Raw genomic sequence first — 21,680 nt, forward strand, 5'->3', positions numbered from 1 at the left:
GATAGGATCCTTCTTATGTGCAGTTTGTCATACTTTACCAACACAATTTTCATTTAGAACAAGGCTCTTAGCTGGCATTTGATAAACGGAAACCTTTGATCACCACCATTAAGATGATATCACGAGCTTTCCTTCCGTTCAACAGCTCCCTCACTTTCATTAATGGCAGTGTTTTGTTCCTTTACTTTTAGGTTTCTAACAAGCGCAAAATAATTCTTCCTCGTCTTTTTTGTTGTTTAAAAGGTGCAGGTCTGTGGGGATGCCTTGATGTCCCTAGGATGCAGGACATCCCTAATTATAGCAAAAGGTAAGGGTGAACACCCCTTTTTAGGGGCTATCAGAGGGATGTCCTAAACTTGTGGGGAAAAAAGAGGAATGAGGGCGTGCGCATCTTGTATTTGTTGTGTTGTCCTAAGAGTGTCATGGACATCTAGGATGGGTGTCTAGGCTTTGGGGAACACTCTTTGAATCTAGAATCCTTGACCCTCCAATTCTTCATTTAAACATGGATTAACTAATTAAGATCTTTAGTGAAGATGAAGTAATCACTGGGCTTATTAGCTCTAATTGCCATTCAATGTAATGAAAGTCAAATTGCAGATAATTGATGGGTTCTCCATTGAAGTAAGAGAAGGAGTTAGTGCTTTGCTAATATCAAGGCTAGGGCAAAATAATGGGTGAGAAAGTAATTGATCACAGAATAAGAACAATTAATAATCACCAAATGTAGCTGGATGACATGTAGCTAAAGGCTAGGTAATTTGCAGGTTACTTGTTCATTGTGTGATTATCAAGTCATCTCAGCTTTTTTATCATTGCAGCTTACACCTTTTAACAGAATTCAGAGAAGATTAAGAGAGCTGTGGTTCACTGCCGCCTTATACCCTCAAATGGAACTGAGAACAAGGGCCGTTTTTGTGCCCACATTGTGTATACCATAGTGATAAATTATAAAGATAAATAATGTCAAGAGTTGTTCATGTCACGGTATCATCCTTATGAATGCGAAAGGGAAATCTACAAAGGATTGATCTTCATATAACTCAAAGAAAGATGGAGAATGAAGCAAGGAATCAATTGGTTCGAAAATAGTTAGTGGTTGGCTTACCAATTGTAGGATTTCTAATTCCTTTACATTTGTTTGAACAATGAGCTCTTGCAGCTTGGCCAGTATGATCAGCTAGCCATTCATTTGACGCAACACCCTTTGGGCTTTTATGCATTATGACTGTGAAGATAAGGGCCTCCGCTTACTAAATGCAGTTAGATAAGTGCATTGCTGTAGCTTATCCAGTGCAACAGCTAAACCAATAAAATGATGCAATGCTTGTCTGGATCATTGGCATGAGCAAAATTACTGCATCACTGTGAATTGTTATTAATGGACGGGAAATGGGCTATGGCACCTGTTATGCTCGACTGCCATCAATTTTGGTTCATCTTCTCTGCCTAGGATTTGCTTCCTCCATTCTCTTGTAAATCACATTGCATAATAGTTCAGTTAATTCTCATAAATACATGTTGCATAATAGTTTTGTATGGCTGAAGGAATCATTTAGTGGCACGTTGTGTAGTTCCTAGATCTTAATTTACAACTAGTGATGATGTGAAATATTATGATTCTTAAGCAGTCAGTTTAGGTCAGAATGTTGTTTTTCTGCTGTCTTGTATGAGGAGAATTGAGGTAAATTGGTTGTGCAAGGGCAAAATGTTACTCTTTCCGATTGAAATAAAAAAAAAGACCAAAGTAGGAGGCAATAAGAATGTTTTGGACAAATGTTCAAGTGGCTGAAGTAGGTCAAAAGGACTCAAGTCAAGTTATTGAGATTATTGTAGCGTTCGGAAGGATATAGGGTGTAGATTAAATTCTGAGTCGTGGAAAGCATATGTGTATGTTTTGGGGTGCTGTATGGTCGTATTCCTTGTCCACACCATATAGCCTTTTCACTGGAGTAGTTGTATTTCTAAAGGTTATATATTTTTTATTAACTAATTCTGAATCGCTTTATTGTAACTAGTATGTAATGTCCCCTTTCTAGTGCACATTTTATGATATTGTTAGCCCATTTCTCCATGGTCCCGTAGGCTAACCAGGACATTTAAGGGATCTTGAGGATATTTGGCCTAGGCAATGTCAATTGCAAGCGATTCTGATGTGAATTTGATATACTATTTATAGTAAGCTAGATGGGCCAGGTCTGGATTGATAGTGAACTCATTAATAATATCATCATGATGATATTTGTTTTTTATTGGAGTTTTAATAATCGTTCGCGATTATTAATTTATTTATCAATAAAGTTATAAAGTTAATTGAAATATTTAACTTTATTAATGTGGGAAATTAAGTAAAGGGGAAAAGTTATTTAAAAATTAAAAATTCCCTTTCACTTAAAGTACTTGGAAACTTGAATATTAAAAGTGAAGTGTTTTATTTATCCCACTGGTTGGAGATGTGTTCATCTTCAAGGGCTTGGAGGACAAAATCCCTCTATGCTAACATTCTCTTTGCTGTTGAAAGATACTGTCATGAGGATCTTGGTTTGAGTAATTTTCTGATTAAACACCTACATTGTTAGCTGCACCATTTAAGGACTGCACAGTGTCTATTGCTGGGCTGTTTATGAAAGGGAAGAGGCTGTACATGCCTAGAATCTGCTACAGAAGCAACGTGTTGGTCAGATATTTTCCAAAAGGTGACGTTCAGGGAGGAGAACAGCAGCTAAGTGCCGTACAATTCTGGTATTAGTGGCTGGAAGCCATCACAGGTCTGCAATCAAATTGGTGGGTGCCGTACAAGCTGCAAATAGTGCAAAATAGTGCCATACAGCTGGGACGTGTGAAGTTAAGGGCTGTCAATGCTGTTACTATTAGTAAACAGTGAATTGGGTATGTTAATGCATTGTAATGTGTTCATAGATTGAGAAAACATAGTGTCATATTGTATTAAAGACTAGGCAGGTCTGCAGCTGTTCACATTAGTTTTGGAATGTTAAATGATACCGTTTACTCCAGAAGCGATCCATTGTTATCAGCATTTTATTGTTTTAAAGTTATATTGTTTGCCCATGAATTACTGTGAGAACTATGTTGTGTGTTGTCTCATATTGAATGAAATCTGAAATTTACTTAGCAAATAACAACAACTAGTACTTACATCTGTAAAGTGATAACAAATCAGAAAACTCAGTAGTGAGTTTGCAAGCAAATTGTTTGACAAAATTACAGTGAATGGAAAGGCACAAAAAATTGGTCTAGAATAGGGGGGTGTTCATTATAGTGGTATTAGAACAGAAAATCTTGCCATCCTGAAGGGTTAAACATGAACAAACAGTGACATGATTGATTGGAGTGTACAACCATTATCGCATCATAATAACATGGAGAAACAGGGCTGTGCTTGATACCGGACAAGAGGAACAAAGAGCTGTAGAAGATTAGAATATTAACAACATGGGTGAAAGAAGGGATCCAGGTGAGGAGAGATTTTTCAAATTGATGGAATGATTCATGCAGGGGCAGCAACAAGCAGTACAGAGAGCACAAAAACAGAACCAACAAATGGACCTGATGATTCAGATGATGGCTAGGCAAATGGGTATTAATGTTAATGCTAATGCGGGTGGTGGAAATAATGGTGGGAACAATGGAGGCAACAATGGTGGACAAAATGGAAATGGGGGTAATGGAGGGAATGTTGATGACAACTTTGGACATGTAGCTCAAGCCACTAGAACGGTGAGCTCTAGACCTATTTTACCAACCTTCCCACCCAGGGCACCAACACAGCCTGCGAATGAGCCTTAGATCATTGATTTATAGGATCAGTTCATAAGAGATTGGGAGAGTGGATTACCAAATTCTCAAGCAGCTATATCCCTGCGAGATTACATTGATGTGAGGATGAGAGATATGCCTTTTGCTAGAGATAGGAATCAAAATTTCGAATTATGAAAGAAAGTAGGGAAGCTGACTCTACCATATTTTGATGCTTCAGGGAAGACCACAATATGAGCTTGGGTTCAAAAGGTGGACGCATATCTTTAGCTTTACCCCATGCTAGAAGAAGAAGCCATCAAATATGCAGCTATACACCTTGACGACATTGCACATGAGTGGCGACACCACGACATGGTTACTATGGGGCATGACCAGATTACCTCTTATGTAGAATTTATTGAGAGATTGATAGAGAGATTTGACAAAAAGGACTTAGAATTGCACTGCAAGGAACTAGCTCAGCTCAAACAATGGGGGCCACTAGAGACTTATATTTCAGAATTTCAGAGGCTCTTAGTGTTAGTTATTGACACATCATAGAGGAGGCTCATGGTGTTGTTTATGGATGGTTTAGCTGATCTGTTGAGGGGATGGATTAAGGCTTTCAATCCACCTACATTGCAGGAAGCCATTAAGAAGGCTAGGGACATGGAGGCTTCTAGTTTGAGGAACAGGTTCCACTCAAAGGTTTATCCTCAGAAAAAAGACAAAGACAAGAAGCATAACCAAAATGATTCTCACCCACCCCGAAATGATTCGAGCAGACTTGATAGTGATCAGTTGGATGAGCTCAGGAGGAAGAAACTTTGTTTTCACTGCAGAGAACCATGGGACCCTTCACGTAAGTGTACTGTTAAAGCAAAGGCAAAACAGATTGAGTATTTTTTTGTTGAAGAATCAGCTTCAGAGAAGTCAAAACAACAATCTGATTCAGAAAGCAGTGATGAAGAACGTTAGAAGGGGATTCTGGAGGTGAAAAGAGTATTGCATGATTAACAGGTGCTTAGAAGGCAATCACCTTCAAGGTGCGGGGTGCGATAAAGGGCCAATGAGTAATTTTACTAGTGGACACAGTGGATACGCATAATTTCATTGATGCACAATTGGTGGCTAAGAAGGTTCTGGAGACAAAGGAGCATGATGGATTCAGAGTGATGGTAGCTGGTGGGCACAATCTCCTTTGCACACAAAAGATCACCAATTTGCACATGCGTTTGGGAGATTATGAGCTGGTAGATGACTTCTATGGGGTAGACATGGGTGATTATGATGCAACATTGGGGATGACTTGGATGACAACTTTAGTTGAGTTTACTTTTAACCTGGAGAAATTAGAGATGAGATTTGAGCACCAGGGAAGGAAAGTGGTGCTTTGGGGACTTTTTGATGGAGGACTCAGAGTAGTTTAACTTAAGAGGATGGAACGGTTATTTAGGCACGATCAGGTGGAGTGGGCAGCAGAGTGTTTAGTTATGCCTACAGTTACTGAACAACAAGTTAAGAGTTACCATCTAGATATTCAGAAGGTAATATCTAGTCACACTAAGCTCTTTGACAATATTCCTCATGGAGTTCCTCTTGAGAGAGGAATAGAACATGTGATAGAATTGGAGGGGGCCAAACCAGTGATTACTACCCCCTATCATCATCCTAAGAAGCATAAGGATGAAATTGAAAAGGCTACTAAGGAGTTATTGGAAATGGGGCATATTAGGTCAAGCAAGAGACCGTTTGCTTCAGTAGTGGTCCTAGTTAAGAAAAAAGATGGAACGATGAGAATGTGCATTGATTATGGGGTCCTTAATAAGAAAACAAGAATAGATACCCCATACCAGGAATCTATGAACTACATGGAGCATGTTACTTCTCGAAAATAGGTTTGAGATTGGTGTACCATCAAATCAGGATGAGGGAAGAGGGCATTGAGAAAAAACCTTTCAAATGCCATTATGGCCATTTTGAGTTCCTGGTTATGCCATTTGGGCTAACCAATGCTCCTGCTACATTCTAGAGTTGCATGAATTAGGTATTCAAGAAACAACTATGGAAGTTTGTATTGATTTTCTTTGATGACATTTTGTTTTTTCAGTAAGACCTGGGAAGAACACTTGCAACACTTAGAGGAGGTCTTAAGTATTTTGGAGAGTGGGTCTATATATGCCAAGGAATCAAAATTTGAATTTGGTATGGCAGAGCTTCTATATCTTGGTCACATAATTAGTGCAAATGGAGTAAAAGTGGATCCGGAAAAGATTAGAGGGATCATGATTGGCCAACTCCTACTAATCTCACTCAGCTCAAGGGATTCTTTGGGTTGTGCGGTTTCTATAGGAGGTTTGTGAAGGGGTTTTCACAGACAACAACCCCACTCACAGATCTAACGAAGAAAGGGGCCCTTGAATGGTTTGAAGCAGCCCATAAGTGTTTTGACCACTTCAAACAAGTGATGTCTTCCTGTTTAGTTCTAGCACTACCTAACTTCACCAAACCATTTGAGTTACAATGTGATGCATTGGGGGAGGGGATTGGTGCAGTTTTAATGCAGGAAAAGCACCCTATTGCATTTGAGAGCAGGAAATTGAGAGGGGTTGAGAAGAGTTACTCCATTAATGACAAAGAGATGTTGGCCATAATGCATGCGTTGACCAAATTTAAATCCTATCTGGTAGGGGGAAGATTTGTGATCAAGACAGACCATAACAACATCAAATACTTTGAGTCAGAGGGATCTTAATGATAGGTAACAAAAATGGGTCACCAAGTTACAAGCCTATGACTTTGACATTGAATATGTCAAAGGTAAGAAAAATGTGGTGGCTGATGCACTCTCACGGAGACCCCACGTATGCTCTTTGGTTGAGATATCAGCTGATTGGAAGGAGAAAATTGCAATGGAGTATGCAAAGGATCCGTGGGCAACAAGATTGATTGAGGGCACTGCCCATGATGACAGGTATTCAATGATTGATGATTTGATTTTATATAAGGACATAATTTATTTAGTGCCTTCCTCACACTTTAAGGAGTTGATTCTGAGTGCATTCCATGACACACCATTGGCTGGTCACCCGGGGTTCTTCAAGATTTACAGGTAGATCCGGGAAAGGTTCACATGGAAGGGGCTTAAGTATGAAGTTCGGAAATATGTTAGGGAGTGTCTAGTTTGCCAACATAACAAGAATGAGCATACCTTTTCAGTTGGTTTACTTCAGCTCTTACTGATTCCAAACCAAAAATGGGAGAGTATATCGATGGATTTCATTACAGGATTGCCCAAGGTTCAAAATAAGGACTGCATTTTTGTGGTGGTTGATAGGTTGACAAATTTTGCACACATCTTTGCTATTGCAGCCACTTATACAGCAGCTCAGGTAGCTGATTTGTTCTTTAGGGAGGTGTCCAGACTTCATGGGATGCCTAGAAACATTGTGAGTGACGGGGACAACAAGTTCTTGAGTTTGTTCTGGCAGGAACTTTTCAGATTGAGTGGTACTGAGCTCACCCCTAGAACCAATTATCAGCCATAGACTGATGGCCAAACAGAAATAGTGAACAAGTGTTTTGAGGGTTATCTCATAAATTATGTGTCAGGGCAACAAAAAGTGTGGCTTAGATGGTTGCACTTGGGTGAGTATTGCTACAATACCATTTATCATGTGTCCATTAAGATGACTTTGTTCATGGCTTTGTATAGATACGAGGCTCCTAACTTCATGGATTTGCTCTTCGGGGATAGGAAGGAAGTCAAGACATCATGAGAGCATTGAAGGAGAACATCCAACAAGCGCAAAACCAACAAAAAATATATGTTGATTAGCACAAGGTTGAGCGTAGCTTTGAGGTTGGTGATATGGTTTATCTGAGGCTTTAGCCTTATAGACAGTCTTCATTGAAGAGGAGTGGTGCTAAGAAACTTAAGCCACGATTCTATGGACCATTCAAAGTCACTCAACGCATTGGGGAGGTGGCCTACAAGTTAGAATCGCCAGCCAACAATAAGGTGCATAATGTATTTCATGTCTCGAGGCTCAAAAAGGCTCTAGGCCATATGTAGTTCCATCAGTAGAGTTGCCACCCTTGGATGAGGAGGGAAAACTGATATTGGTTCCAGAGGCAATCATTGATACCAGGGAGAGAACACTTCGGAGGAGGACGATCAAAGAATATCTGGTTAAATGGAAAAATTTGCCAGTTGAGGATGCCACATGGGAAAATGAACAGATTTTGCAGTATCCAGAGATGAAATTGCTTGAGGACAAGCAATTTTGGGAAGGGCAGACTGTAATGTCCCCTTTCTGGTGCACATTTTATGATGTTGTCGTTAGCCTATTTCTCCATGGTCCCGTAGGCTAATTAGGACATTTAAGGGATCTTGAAGATATTTGGCCTGGGCAGTTTCAATTGCGAGTGATTCTAATGTATTTTGATGTGTTTTTGAGATACTATTTATAGTAAGTGGCCAGTGTGGATAGACAACGAGCTCATTAATAATTTCCTGATGATGATAGTTGTTTTTGATTGGAGTTTTAATAATCGTTCGCGATGATTAATTTATTTATCAATAAAGTTATAAAATTAAATTAAATATTTAACTTTATTAATGTGGGAACTTAAGTAAAGGGGAAAAGTTATTTAAAAATTAAAAATTCCCTTTCACTCAAAGTACTTGGAGACTTGAATATTAAAAGTGAAGTGTTTTATTTATCCCACATTGGCTGGACATGTGTGTGGGCTCTCCTGGAAAAGTTATAGAAGACTCTTTAAGAGTTCTTTTTGGATATTCTGGATCGAATAAGGAATTTATGAAATTGTTTGGAGTGGTCATCTTCAAGGGCTTGGAGGACAAAATCCCTCTATGGTAACATTCTCTTTGCTGTTGAAAGATACAGTCAGGAGGATCTTGGTTTGAGCTTCAAGATAAATCAGAAGTTTGTGATAGTTGCCATTGTTAATATCCAGTTGCCAGGAGGGTTTGAATTGGAGATAATCTGTGGCTTTCATACTAATGAGTTTCAGTCTTTATGAGGTTCGATCTAGGAGAGCTTGGAGGTGTTGGAACATGTGTAATTTTCTAATGAAACACCTACATTGTTAGCTGCACCATTTAAGGACTGTACAGAGTCTATTACTGGGTCGTATATGAAAGGGAAGAGGCCGTACATGCCCAGAGTCTGCTACAGGAGCAACATGTTGGTCAGATATTTTTCAAAAGGTGACGTTCAGGGAGGAGAACAGAAGCTAAGTGCCGTATAGTTCTGGTATTAGTGGCTGGAAGCCATCACAGGTCTGCAATCAAATTAGTGGGTGCCATACAAGCTGCAAATAGTGCCATACACCTGGCACTTGTGAAGTTAAGGGCTGTCAATGCTGTTACTGTTAGTAGACAGCGAACTGGGTACGTTAATGCATTGTAATGTTTTCATAGATTGAGAAAACATAGTGTCATATTGTATTAAAGACTAGGCAGGTCTGCAGCTGTTCACATTAGTTTTGGAATGCTAAATGATACTGTGTACTCCAGAAGTTATCCATTGTTATCAGCATTTTATTGTTTTAAAGTTATATTGTTTGCCCATGAATTACTGTGAGAACTATGTTGTGTGTTGTCTCATATTGAATGAAATCTGAAAGTTACTTAGCATTTAACAACAACCAGTACTTACATTTGCAAAGTGAGAACAAATCAGAAAACTCAGTAATCAGTTTGCAACAAACTGTTTGACAAAATTACAGTGAGTGGAAGGGCACAAAAATTTGGTCTAGAACAGGGGGTTGTTCATTACATAGTATCTTATTCTATTTGAATGGTCAGTTTTGATTCTATGACAAGCTGTGGGTTTATTATAGTTTTGGTTCATGAATAGAGAGTGCTTTTGAAAATGATAAAATCCTGTTGCTTTGCACCATTAAGGTGGGATAATATTTAAACAGCAGGGTGTGGTTCTTGTGTGGATGATCATAGACTTATTAATGATGATAGATCTTTCTATTGTATAAATTGCTTTCTGTGACTATGCAATTGGATCAATCCCCCTCTACTAGATATGGATTTCCACACCAGGTGTTAAATCAGAATGAATGGTTCCCGGAATACAGTTTGGATACTTTTTGGAGAAGTATCTTTGTTGAATATGTCGTATATGTACTAGGTAAGGTTGTGAGATGTATTGGATACAACTAGCAAACTTTTAAGCTGTATCCCATAAAAATATACAAATGAAACGTGGAAAACCTTGAGGAAAAACACAAATGTAAATAATATGGCCAGACTCAATTTGAAGAGGAAAAATACCTCCTTTCACACATTCCACCCATTTTTAGGTCTTATTTAGTATTTAAATTCTAATATGATTTGGGATATTGAGAATTTTTTTGTATGTGGAATGATGACATTGACATGATCATTTTATTCTGAAGAGAGTGGGCTCTGATAGGGTTTGGTTTCCTTGAGTGTTTTTTGACTCCTTGGATTGTTTTAACACTTTTTTTGAACCAATCTTTGAAACTTTAGATTTGCTTTATGATAGAGGAGGAGTAATTTCTGTTGGTCCTTCTTACAGATAAATGGTGGTAGGAACTAAGGATGCTGCATCTCAGAAAGAAGTTGAGGTGGCAATGGATGCTGCTAGAAAACAAAAGATGGATCATATGACTTGATGAAATGAAATCAAGAAAAACATTTCTTCCTTCTATGGACACAGCTTGATAGGCATATTGAATTCTTGATAAAGTCTCTGTTGAGTCTGTATAGAAGATAATCTTGATAATTTTCTGGCTGTTCTCAAAGAGCCGATTGTCTCTAGTTGTTGTGGCATATGTGGTTGAAATTGGAATCGGGAAGTCAGAACTGGTGTATATTGATAGCGTTTCCCAATCTGCATAAGGTGATAATATTCTAGAGAGCCACTGTGATGCAATTCATTCATTGAGGTAGTTTCTGATGATGAGAAAGAAAAGGAGGAACCTGAACCGCATTCAAATAGTGGAGGAACACTTGCTTCTATTTCAGGAGCACCAAGATACCATCCTTTCAGATTTCAAGAGATTCTGTGGAAGCAAAATTTCAATACTCCTTGATAGTGGAGCTACAGATAATTACATTAATTAAGATTTGGTAGTCAAGAAAGTATTTCTAACTGAAGATTTTGAAGGACTTGATGTGATAGTTGCTGACGGATTTATAATCTCATCAAAAGAAAACTAGTTAGCTCAGCATACATCATAGTTTACAGAAAAAACTATGGAAGTGTCCACCTACAAATCGGCACTCATATCTATAAAAGGCTACCCACAAATTGTTCAATTACACAATAGAGTGGCAAGGAAATCAGTTGGAGCAAAAAAGGATTTTTGAGAACTTACAGAAGCTTTGCAAAATATTTATAGATAATTAGAGAGGCAATTTAAGGAGGTTACATATGAAAATGTCTTTTAGCCAAGCACATCGAGTGGATGGATGCACAAATCTCTAAGGTTGATTTGGAATCCTGGTAAATCCAAACAGATTTAGTCAAGTCGAGAAGAAATTTTAGAGCATCCCAGTTGCAATTGCTTGAGGACAAGCAATCTCTCGGAAGGGCAGACTGTAACGCCCCTTTTTCTGAAATTAATCCAAGTTGAAACCTGAAACACCCATCATACATTTTCGGTGGATTTGGGAATTTTGCTCTAGGAAAATGGGAGTATAATAATAACTCAAGAGTATCATAGCCATAGATGCAAAAATCTGTGAGTACTTGCAGAACTTGTGAGCCAAAACCGGTGGTGAGTAACTCGCTGAAAAATTCGTCGCCGTCTTTTAGAAAAAAATGTGGTGTTTTTTTTTTGCATAAAAATCTTCAAAAACTCACAATTTTTGCTACAAAATCCATCAAGAACTTGTCAAAATCGATTTTCCTGCCAATATTAAATGGTTTTGTGATTTCAATCATTTTGGGATGTGATTGAAGGCGACTCCAGCAATTTAGGGCATGATGGTGACTCAGGGCTTTTTTGGGATGTGATTGAGCTATTTGTTATTCGCCTGGTGTTATTATTTTATGCTATGGAGCCCCCCAAGTTTGGAATCTATTAATATATGTTATTTAATGTGATTGAGCATTTGCGGGGAAAACTTTTTTAATAATATTTGCCTGGTATTGTTGTTGCTTAATTATCTATAGTTTTTTAGTTCAAATTTTTCATTTTTATTTTTTCACAATCTTGAATTAAATTGCTTTGAGCTACTAATATTGTTATTAATTTCATATTATTCATTGCTCATCTCTGTTGTATGCAAGGTTCCCTTATTGCAATTGTGTGGTAATTAATAATATTCAGATCTTTGTGTGGAGCTAACCACTTGGAAAGTGTTGAAGTAAGTAAAATGAATTAGATATCAGAATTATCCCATTTAGGATATTGCAAGATTACTCTCAGAAACGTGAACCATAGCTCTGAAAACCACTCACAAGACTTTTCTTCATAGTCAATGTGAGTTTCCAATGTATACATATAGAATTACAAGACCATAGGACCTGGAATTCAGAAAATGAAGAGAAAAAAACTGGAATGCCGCTGACTAGAGTTGAAACTACCAGTTTTAGCAGAGACTATTTTGGGACTATATATAATGACTAACACTAGCCTCCCTATTAATGGTTCCAGAGAGGGTGTCTTCAAAATCCATCTCTAAAATAGATTAAGAGTAATATTAATCTTGCTTGGCCTTTCGAAAGCCCAAATTTAATAGCCTCTCTTTCAGCTATATTATCAGCTTGGGTTCCTAGATACAACATAAAGCAAAAATTTAGGCAGAGCCTAAATTTTTGCTTCTGCCTAAATTTTTGCTGTGTGTTCAAGTTAAATTACCTCTGAAAGCACCATTTGTGTTCATTTTCACCAACTCAGTGGGAGGAAAATCTGAACTAGCCTGGATTTTTCTGTTGCTTTCTTTTCACTAATCCCGTTACTCTGTGCATACGAATTTAACAAGAAACAATTGACATATCATTACTTTTTGTATCTTGTTATGCGTCTCACGCTCTTTGAAATTATGGTCTTTAGTTAGTAGCGATTAAGTTGCAAGGAGATGTCTGGGTAGATTCCTGATTGCATTAAATTTTTTTTATAAGAATTCAAATTCAAGAGATTGTACTTTTTGGTATGAGCTAACATTTTTCCTTGTATGATTGTTTTTTGGTCAAAGCAGCTTCACGGTGTTGATGACAACATTGGTAAGAGCAGAAAGGTTCTTACTTCAATGTCAAGGAGGATGAGCCGAAATAAGTGGATTATAGGCGGAATTATAGTTCTTCTGCTCATAGTTATCATTGTGATTGCGTACTATAAGATTTCTCACAAATAGCTCTCTGGATTATTGATATTGCAGTTTCATTATCATGATGTGTGGGTGAAAATTAAACTATTGCATCTGTTAATGGGCAGCAGCCTGCTAATGCCTATTTGAAACTCCCTCTTATGAGTTCTAGTACTCAAACCAATGGAAGATGGCATTTGTATTTTTGGACCTTCCAGAGTGTATGTAGATTGTGTTGGTCTGCCAATAAGTGGCAAAGTATTTTCAAAATATAAATGGTGTTGTGATGCTTAGATGTGCTGGCTGTGATGAAGATTGCACATTCAGTTTTGGTAGTGGCTGATTGTTTGAACTTTCACTTTATCCAAAAAATTGGAGTTTTGTTTTTCTACTTGCATGTGATTCAGAAGATTGATGACGAACAATTAATTGTATTGTGTAACACTAATTTAGCTGAAAAAAGATGACATTTTACAATATAATTCAATATCAAGTGAAAGACAGCAAAGAATGACAGCTACTTAGTCAAAATGAAATTGATAATGGTTGGTGTCACGAGGACGTAAACTTATCAGCTTTGGAGTTTCTGCAGCTTATGGAACTTGAATTCTTTTTGATTACAAGAAGATAAACATTATGCAAAATTGTGTGTTAAAACTTGCAATGACTCGACAAATTCCTCCTACCTTGTTTCTAAATTTTTTGTAATAAGCACAAAATGGAGTGAATAAATAGTTGTGTCTGTATAATAGTTTAGTTATCAAGGGAAGATGCCTGTTGGGTGGTATAGTGAGATAACGTCTCATTCTTGTTCTTGCTATTGTATCCTATTTGACATGAAGATGTTCTGTGTTTATGATTTTGGTTAATCCACTGCATTATTTCAGTGCACAGTAATTCTATTCTCAACTAGAATTGCATGTGGTTATTTTAACTGGAAAAGCTCATATGGTTGTTCTTAACAAGATGTACTTCGGCTGATGCAGATCTATAATGCATGTCAATTTCAGTGGTTTATCTGCATAAAACTCTTTAACAACATTTTATCTTAAGGTATCACACAATTGAAGTGGTAAGTTTGAGGTTGGATAATAGTTAACCAAACATTTACAAAATGGGGATTGCAAGTGTATCATAATGTAGGTAAAAGAGCCAGAGAGTAGACAAGATATATTTACAGGTTTAAAAATGAAGTTTACAGTGATAGTGTATTTAGTGTAAGCCATCTCTTATAGCTCATCTTTCAGATCTTTAGTTGAAGATGGAAATCCAGTTGGATAATGCTTCAGCTATAGATGAAGGTAATGCTTCAGCAATCTCACTCCTTATTGTGTCTACAAGTCCTATGACATTACATTTGTAATGAACATCTGTAAATTCTGATATGGGTCATGATCCTAAAGTTCTGGCATCTTTTAGTTGGCTCAAATTTTAATTACTTGATTGCCCCAGTAAACAAATTACTTAATGGGAGTGGAGACAGAAAGTGTGTTGGGATGCAATATGTGCAGTAACCCAATTGCATCGCATCCCCTGTTAGTGATCCCAATAATAAAGCAAAATTTATTGCATCACATCATTTGCTATTTATTTGCAATAAAGAGTTGTGTAGTTTGGAGAAGAGTAGAAGGGTACATTGGTTGTCACTAAGCACAATATTTGAGAAAGGCACGCATACAAAATTCAGTTAATAAACCTCGGGGACGAGCTCATATATATAACTTTGAAGGAGAGGAAGCATATATTAAGAGGAACAATCTGCACTTTTATTGTTACACCTATAACATTTTCAATTGAACATAAACTAACTGAAATTACTTTGAAAAATAAGGTAACTTGTTTATGATTTTCTTGGGGCAGAGAGGAAGTATCATCTGTATTGTATTCCTTTTGGAACATTCACATCCAACAAAGATTGAGGATGAAGTGTATCTCTTTTAGGGTTTAGTGTAGATAACAATGTGATCCTCTAATCGACAAATTTTTTTCATTAATAACTTTTTATTTTCAAGTTACTTGATGTAATGTACATGTTGATTTTGATGGGTTTGGAGTGTTGATAATGAATTGGATTTGTACAATGTCAATACCACTAATTCTTATACCAAAAGCTAGTGGGTAGATTGTCTTGTACAATCTCAAAACTCTAAAATAATAGTAGACACCTAAAAAATCTCATTTTCACTCGTATCATTGTTTCTCCCAATCATTACATGATACTTTCATTCATCTCCTAGGACCTCCTTGTTTGTTCTTTCCCTAGCACCTTATCCACTAATCATCTCTTTCATCCAATCGTCACCCAATTTTGATTACCTAATCACCTACATCTCGGTTTCATTTAATCAACACTCGATACACTCACATCATCACCTTATCACCTAGGACACCTAGCGCTTTTATTAAATAATTTAAAAAAATATTTAATTAAATTTGGCTAATATTATACATCCATTTAATAAATTAATTATCAATAATTATCCATTTAATTGATTATTGATACACATTATTCATTAATCAATTAATTTAATATCAATTCCACCTCATGTTCAACAATAGTTCAATTAATTAATTTCAACTCACCTAATTGACTACCTAGTCTAATCAATTCACTTAGGCTCATTCTTAGCCCCACTCATCAATCAAATCACTTCACTCATCCATACAATTGATTAACTATTTCATGCAATAGTTAACTACCCTTTATTCTCTCACACACCTAGTTACCTCTTTCATGTAGGCAATTGAATAATCAATTAGATCTGTTTACTCCTAGTAATGTTTAGTTGAGAAATTGTAATTATTTTGGTTAAAAAATAAATAATATACAATTCTTTTATGCATGCCACATCTCCTCATTTGTTCCACAAATCATGGATTAGATCTCAAGTTCTAGATTCAAAACTAACTATTCATCAAATCCTCTTGCAAATCAATAAATCAAACCTATCACTTAATCAATCAAGAAACATTCAGTCAAACATCAATACTTTGTCAAAATTTCATTTAGATTATGCTAACGTTATGCTATAGTGAATGGAGCACTCACACGACAATGGGTAAAACTTTACATTCAACTCAATTAGAGGTTTGTATGTGAATGATTTGAGTGTTGATTGGTTTTAATTTGATGCTACATTGTTCATTTCATTTGCACGCATACAATAATCTTTTGAATCCAAAGAGATATTTTGGCAACATGAACAAATCCACAATACTCCTCCATCAAAGAAAGTCTAACAACACCATTTCTTGCTAGACCGACTTGGAGGAACCAAACTAAGTTGAGAGATTTAGCTTGCAGTGAACTTTTACTTTTAGTCTTTTAACATCACCCACTAAATCAAACTTAATATAGTCTTCTAGTGAAAGTAAACTTCCTGAAGTGTGTTCAATGCCAAAGATGTAAGTACTTTGAATATAAATGGCTTGGTCGCTAGAATAGTTTAAGTATTAGTTAAAAATGCCACTTGTCTAGTATAGTGAGATAACCTATCATGCTTGTTCACGCTATTGTGATATGCTGGGATATGTCTATGAAATTAGTAACCTTTGTGCTTATTTGACACATACAATTAGTCTTAGTGTAAAGGGGATACAATTATCCTAAACTAGAAGCTCATATGGTTGTTCCAAACAAGATATACTTAAACTGATGATTAATTTTAAACTTTTTAGTATTTGATCTACAAAGAATTCTTAAACATTAATATTTTAAGATGTCATTCAATTTTGTCAAGTCACAAGTTTGAAGTTGGCTATTGGTTAACAAAACTATTCAAATAATATGGGTTGAGTTTGTGCCACAAGCGTGGGTAGAAGATAGAGTGCAAAAAAGGGTAACAAGAGGGCAATCTCACTTGTTTTGTATACAACAAATATGAAATGACATGAATCATGAATGCTTGTGCCTACATTCTAATATGGGTTATTCTATTAGAAGGTACCTTTTAGTTCCTTGAAATTGTATCTACTACTAATATTACATCTAAAATCCATAAAAAAACTATATATAGTATATGATTTTATTACTAGTATGTTAAGAAATAATACATTATTTTAATACCAAGTATAAGACCAAGATAAAAGGGGAAAACAAAATTCATAATTTCTATTCAGTTGAATGATCACAACTACTTTAATGGGAATGCAAAAAGAAAGGTTGCATAGATGTAGTGAGTTGGAATACTTCAATTGCTACATTTTTGTGTTAGTCATTTCCATAATAAAGGGAAGTTTGATCACACTAGAATTCATTGCAAGAAAGAGAACTGTAGGAATTGTAGTTTGGAGAAGAGTACTTGGTTTCCTTGAAAGATAAAATTTGATAATAAGTGCACACAACGTTAATGTACAAATTTTAGGGATTAGGTCATAATAATAAGGAGAGAATAATATGGTTAAGAGGGAAAATTTATACTTTTGTCTTAATAGACACAACATTTTCAATTAAAAATTTCATGCGAGGAGGTTTGTTTCTCCTCTTTTGTATCTTGTAATTTTTTAGGAAATTTGTAGTAGATTCTGGAGCTTGGTTTACCTCAAAATTACTTTGGTCTCCATTATGGATAATTTCTTGCAATGCAATTTTTTTCTTCTTTTCATAACAAAGATTTATAAATTATTTTGCACATTCCAAGTTGATTGTTCCTAAAATTTTTAAGTAAAGATATCCAAGAACAATATCTAATTCATCTAATATCCAAACCATACAAAAGCAGAACATATTTTTCTATAGAAACCTTCAAATCTTAAATTAAAAACATATACTTACCCTCTACTAGACTGTGTTTGATTTTCTTTATTTGTTTTAGATGCCCAACTAAGTTCATGCAAAGGAAATGATACTTATTACAAGAGTTTATAGAAACAATAACTTTTTCCTTTAGAATATATTCATGAAATTGAAAAATAGAATCTTTATTTTTCAAAAATATGCATGTATGCTTATCTTCCATTTTCTCATTTTGTGCCTTTAGTTTTACATCTTCATCCTCATTTTTATTAACCGTGAGTAATTTTAGTACCAATCTTTAAGAAAAATATGTTCCAATTCATTCAAAGAATAAATGTTATTATATAATGATTCAAATTGTTTTCAAGTTTCCCTTTGTAAATAAAAACATTGTTTTCTTACCATAGATTTGAGACGAAAAAAATATAGAAAAGTAGATCTAAATATTTCTGTTCACTTGTTAACAATCGAATGTGATTTACTCTCTTAAATTTTGAGATATAATTATTTTTTTTCTAAAAGTCACACGTCAAATTATTCTGAAAAATTAGTCATAAGGTCAACTTCAAAACACCATTGATACTCATCCAAATCTTTAATGTAACCGCTTTTTGGAAAGTAATCAAAGCCCCTTTCTAATGAATCCAAAATCACCTCTTTTGAATACCTATGTAAGGCACATGACCTTCTATAATACATTCAACCCTAAAGAGAAAATTTGATATAAAATATTTCTTCCCATTGTTCCTTAGAAGGAGATCTAATATTAAATATTATGAACCTTAATATAAAATAATTAAAATATTACGATAATAAAAAAGATCTTAGAAAAAAATGAAGATATTTAGAATGTATTAAAAATAGATCAAAGCTCGAGGTAAGGCAACACCATACAATGCTCCTTATTTGAAAGAAATTATGTGATGTAAACAATATTTTTCACATTCATACAAGATTTGTTTGTTTAATATATTACTCAACCACCTACCACTACCTCTTTCCTACACAAGTTGAATAAATACTTTATCCTAGTCAACTAGTGGGATGACTTACAAAACATATGCACTCGATACGTTATTTATTACCACAAAAAATATTGTAATACTTGATGAGCCATTGTTAGGTCTCATATTTTAATGAATTATTGTTTTGACCATGGTGGTGTCCAAGATTGTCTACAAAAGGATTTTAGATATGTAATCTATACTAAATTATATCAAGATGGAAAATGATTATGCTGAAAATAAATTTTAACTTGAAAGCATTTGAAAAACAAGAACATAATGAATGCAACATACAAGAACAAGGAAGGTAATTGGAACTTTTCTACAATATAATAGAATTTCTTTAACTACTAAACAGTTGATGATAAAATCTAAACTGCTCTATTCCTTTTTCTTACTTTTCTAATGAAATATTTCAACATAACATGAAAGATTTTAGTTTTTAGAGGAAGATTTCAATACAAGATAAAAATAACAGTCTATTTAGGAGTTATGAAATACACAGTATTTTATGTAAACATGGAATTAGAAGAGAGCTTAACAATCATCATATAATACACATGTAACACTATACATATTAAACATATTGAACACATTAAACTTGTAGGTTATAAAAGGTATAAATACAAATCATGTAGGCATAAAATCAATGAAAACTTAAAATACTTCTCTACCATGCATTTCCAAATCCTTAGTTGAGTGTCCAGCTTGATAGAGGTTTGAATTCCTCCATGAAAAAGATCATTAACACACAATCATATTTCTCACAACAAGAAATTTTTATTGAAAGAAGTTCTCTTCTATTTTATGACTAAGAAATTATTAGATATCAAATGGTAAAAAAATTGTTGTTTATTGATTAATATAAAGGCATATATAAACTACAATCTAATTATTAGTTATGGTAATATGGGGACTTTCCCTGCCATTCAAAATTAGTTAAATGATTTTCATAAATAAAAGTCTAAGTTGCATTGAATGAAAAACAATTCAATTTCCTCAGAGAACTATCATAAAGCAAGAGCCTTAATTTTTTGAGAGCTAACAGTTTGGTGGATCTTGTAGCTTCAAGCAAAATAGTAGATGTCTATCTCCAAAATTGCCTTTGTAGAGATCTATTACCCTTTGTAGAGACCTAGTCTATGATTTGGAGATGCTCTAGGGATTCTAGAGCTTTGTGGACATGGTGCTCCAAAATTCATCTCCGTTTTGCATACTTTATATCTTTACAAAATTACATCCTTTGACACATGATGACCACTAGCATTAAGATTGTCATTAACACAAAAAAAGCAACGTGCATGTATACATTAATATTTAACTAAGATTGCAACATATTTATTATATAATCTTGTTAAATTAAGCATGACAAAGGTATATGTAGGGTGGTAACTGGTTAAATGAGATAGCCTTGGTACTAATATAAGAATAATTATTCATCCCTTATCACTTCCTTAGACTTGTGGTTAAGTGGGTCCTCATGCTTCTTTCTTGGTTTGTTTTTGTGGTTTATTTGCTTCTCTTCTTATGCATTTTTCTTCAAACAATTGATTAATATCACTAACCACACATTCTTTTCTTCTATATCTTTTTGAGGATTAATAATGTAACTCCTTGAATTTTCAAAATTTTCCTCCTATTTTTCAAATTCCTGTTTAGATTGTAAATCAATAACTTTTAAGGGGTGACTTTTAGGGTGATCTATATTTCATCCAAATCCAATGTTCTCTATATTTTTTAACATTTCTACAATTTGGTTATTTCTCCTAAAATTAAAAAAAAACTTTTTGATGATATTAATTCTCACTTTTGGAGGTGCACAATTAGGATTTTGTATCTTTACTCTTCTTCCAATGAGGTTATTATTGAAATTTATCCATTATAGGGGATCTTTCTATGCTAGAGTTTTATTAATGGGAGAGTTTGGATATTTTTAAAAATATATAGTTGGAGTTTTTGTTAGGATTTATTTTTCATAATTCCCATTGTGTTTGATTCTAGGGGTTGGCAAAGATTTCCAACATTCACTTCTTTGAAGAAAAGGAGGTGCATTGCTCGATTATTTCTTATCTTTGGTTCTTTAATTCTTAGATTTCCTCTTTTCTACTTCATTTTGTGGGGAGACTATTTCCACTTGCTTTTGAAAGCTAAGGCTCTCTTGGGATATTTGTCTTTGAATTTATTTTTGTAAGGGTGATTTATCCAACATTCCAAAAATTGCATGTTTAACCGGAGACCGATGAGTTTTCATGGTATGTTGGCTTATATTTTCAAGAGCAGCTCCAAAAGATTCCCCAATTTCTAAGTTTTGGATTTTCCTTTCTAGGGTTTGTGAGAATTTTTCTGGTGTAGTCATTAGTTATGAGGGACCTAAAAGAGATCAATCTGGACTGGGCAACAAGAGTAAACACAACTGAAACAAGAGGATATGATGGAGAGAATGTGAAACTAAATGAATTAGATCATGAGAACTAATTACAAATAACCGGTAACATCTGGGTTACAAGATTAGGCTCACTGGCCTGCCACATACATGCTCAATTACAGAATTAGTCAACTCTGGACCTCTAAATCTTAAGATTTATCTTCTATGTTCTATCTGACTGACTTCTAATGCTCAATTACAATGATTTATGTGGCCCATGGAGATCTGGTCGGCCCAAGAGGGATCAAATGCCAAAGAACAAGATCAAACATGTAAAACCAACGGGTCGGCCTCCGCCAAAGAGATTCCTTCAAAAAATCCAAAGGATGAAGTGCGAATCAAAGGGAAGGTTGACCACACGCCAAGGAACATTAGAATTAACAAACCGAGGCTCCACAAGCTACGAAAAGGATCCGCACGATTCTCCAATAGGAAAAT

At 35.2% G+C, this 21,680-nt stretch overlaps 1 protein-coding gene across 1 annotated transcript in view; it reads left to right on the forward strand.

Annotated features, from left to right (window-relative positions):
* The window catches only part of LOC131035883 (vesicle transport v-SNARE 13), a 52,554-nt gene extending 39,085 nt beyond the window's left edge, over positions 1–13,469 (forward strand). Inside the window, exon 5 of the mRNA XM_057967640.2 lies at positions 12,971–13,469. Coding sequence (XP_057823623.1) covers positions 12,971–13,126 — 156 coding nt within the window. The 3' untranslated portion in view covers positions 13,127–13,469. The remainder of the gene's footprint in view (positions 1–12,970) is intronic.
* Positions 13,470–21,680: the final 8,211 nt, after the last annotated feature.

Source organism: Cryptomeria japonica, chromosome 8 (genome assembly GCF_030272615.1).
Source record: "Cryptomeria japonica chromosome 8, Sugi_1.0, whole genome shotgun sequence".
Classification (NCBI taxonomy): Eukaryota; Viridiplantae; Streptophyta; class Pinopsida; order Cupressales; family Cupressaceae; genus Cryptomeria; species Cryptomeria japonica.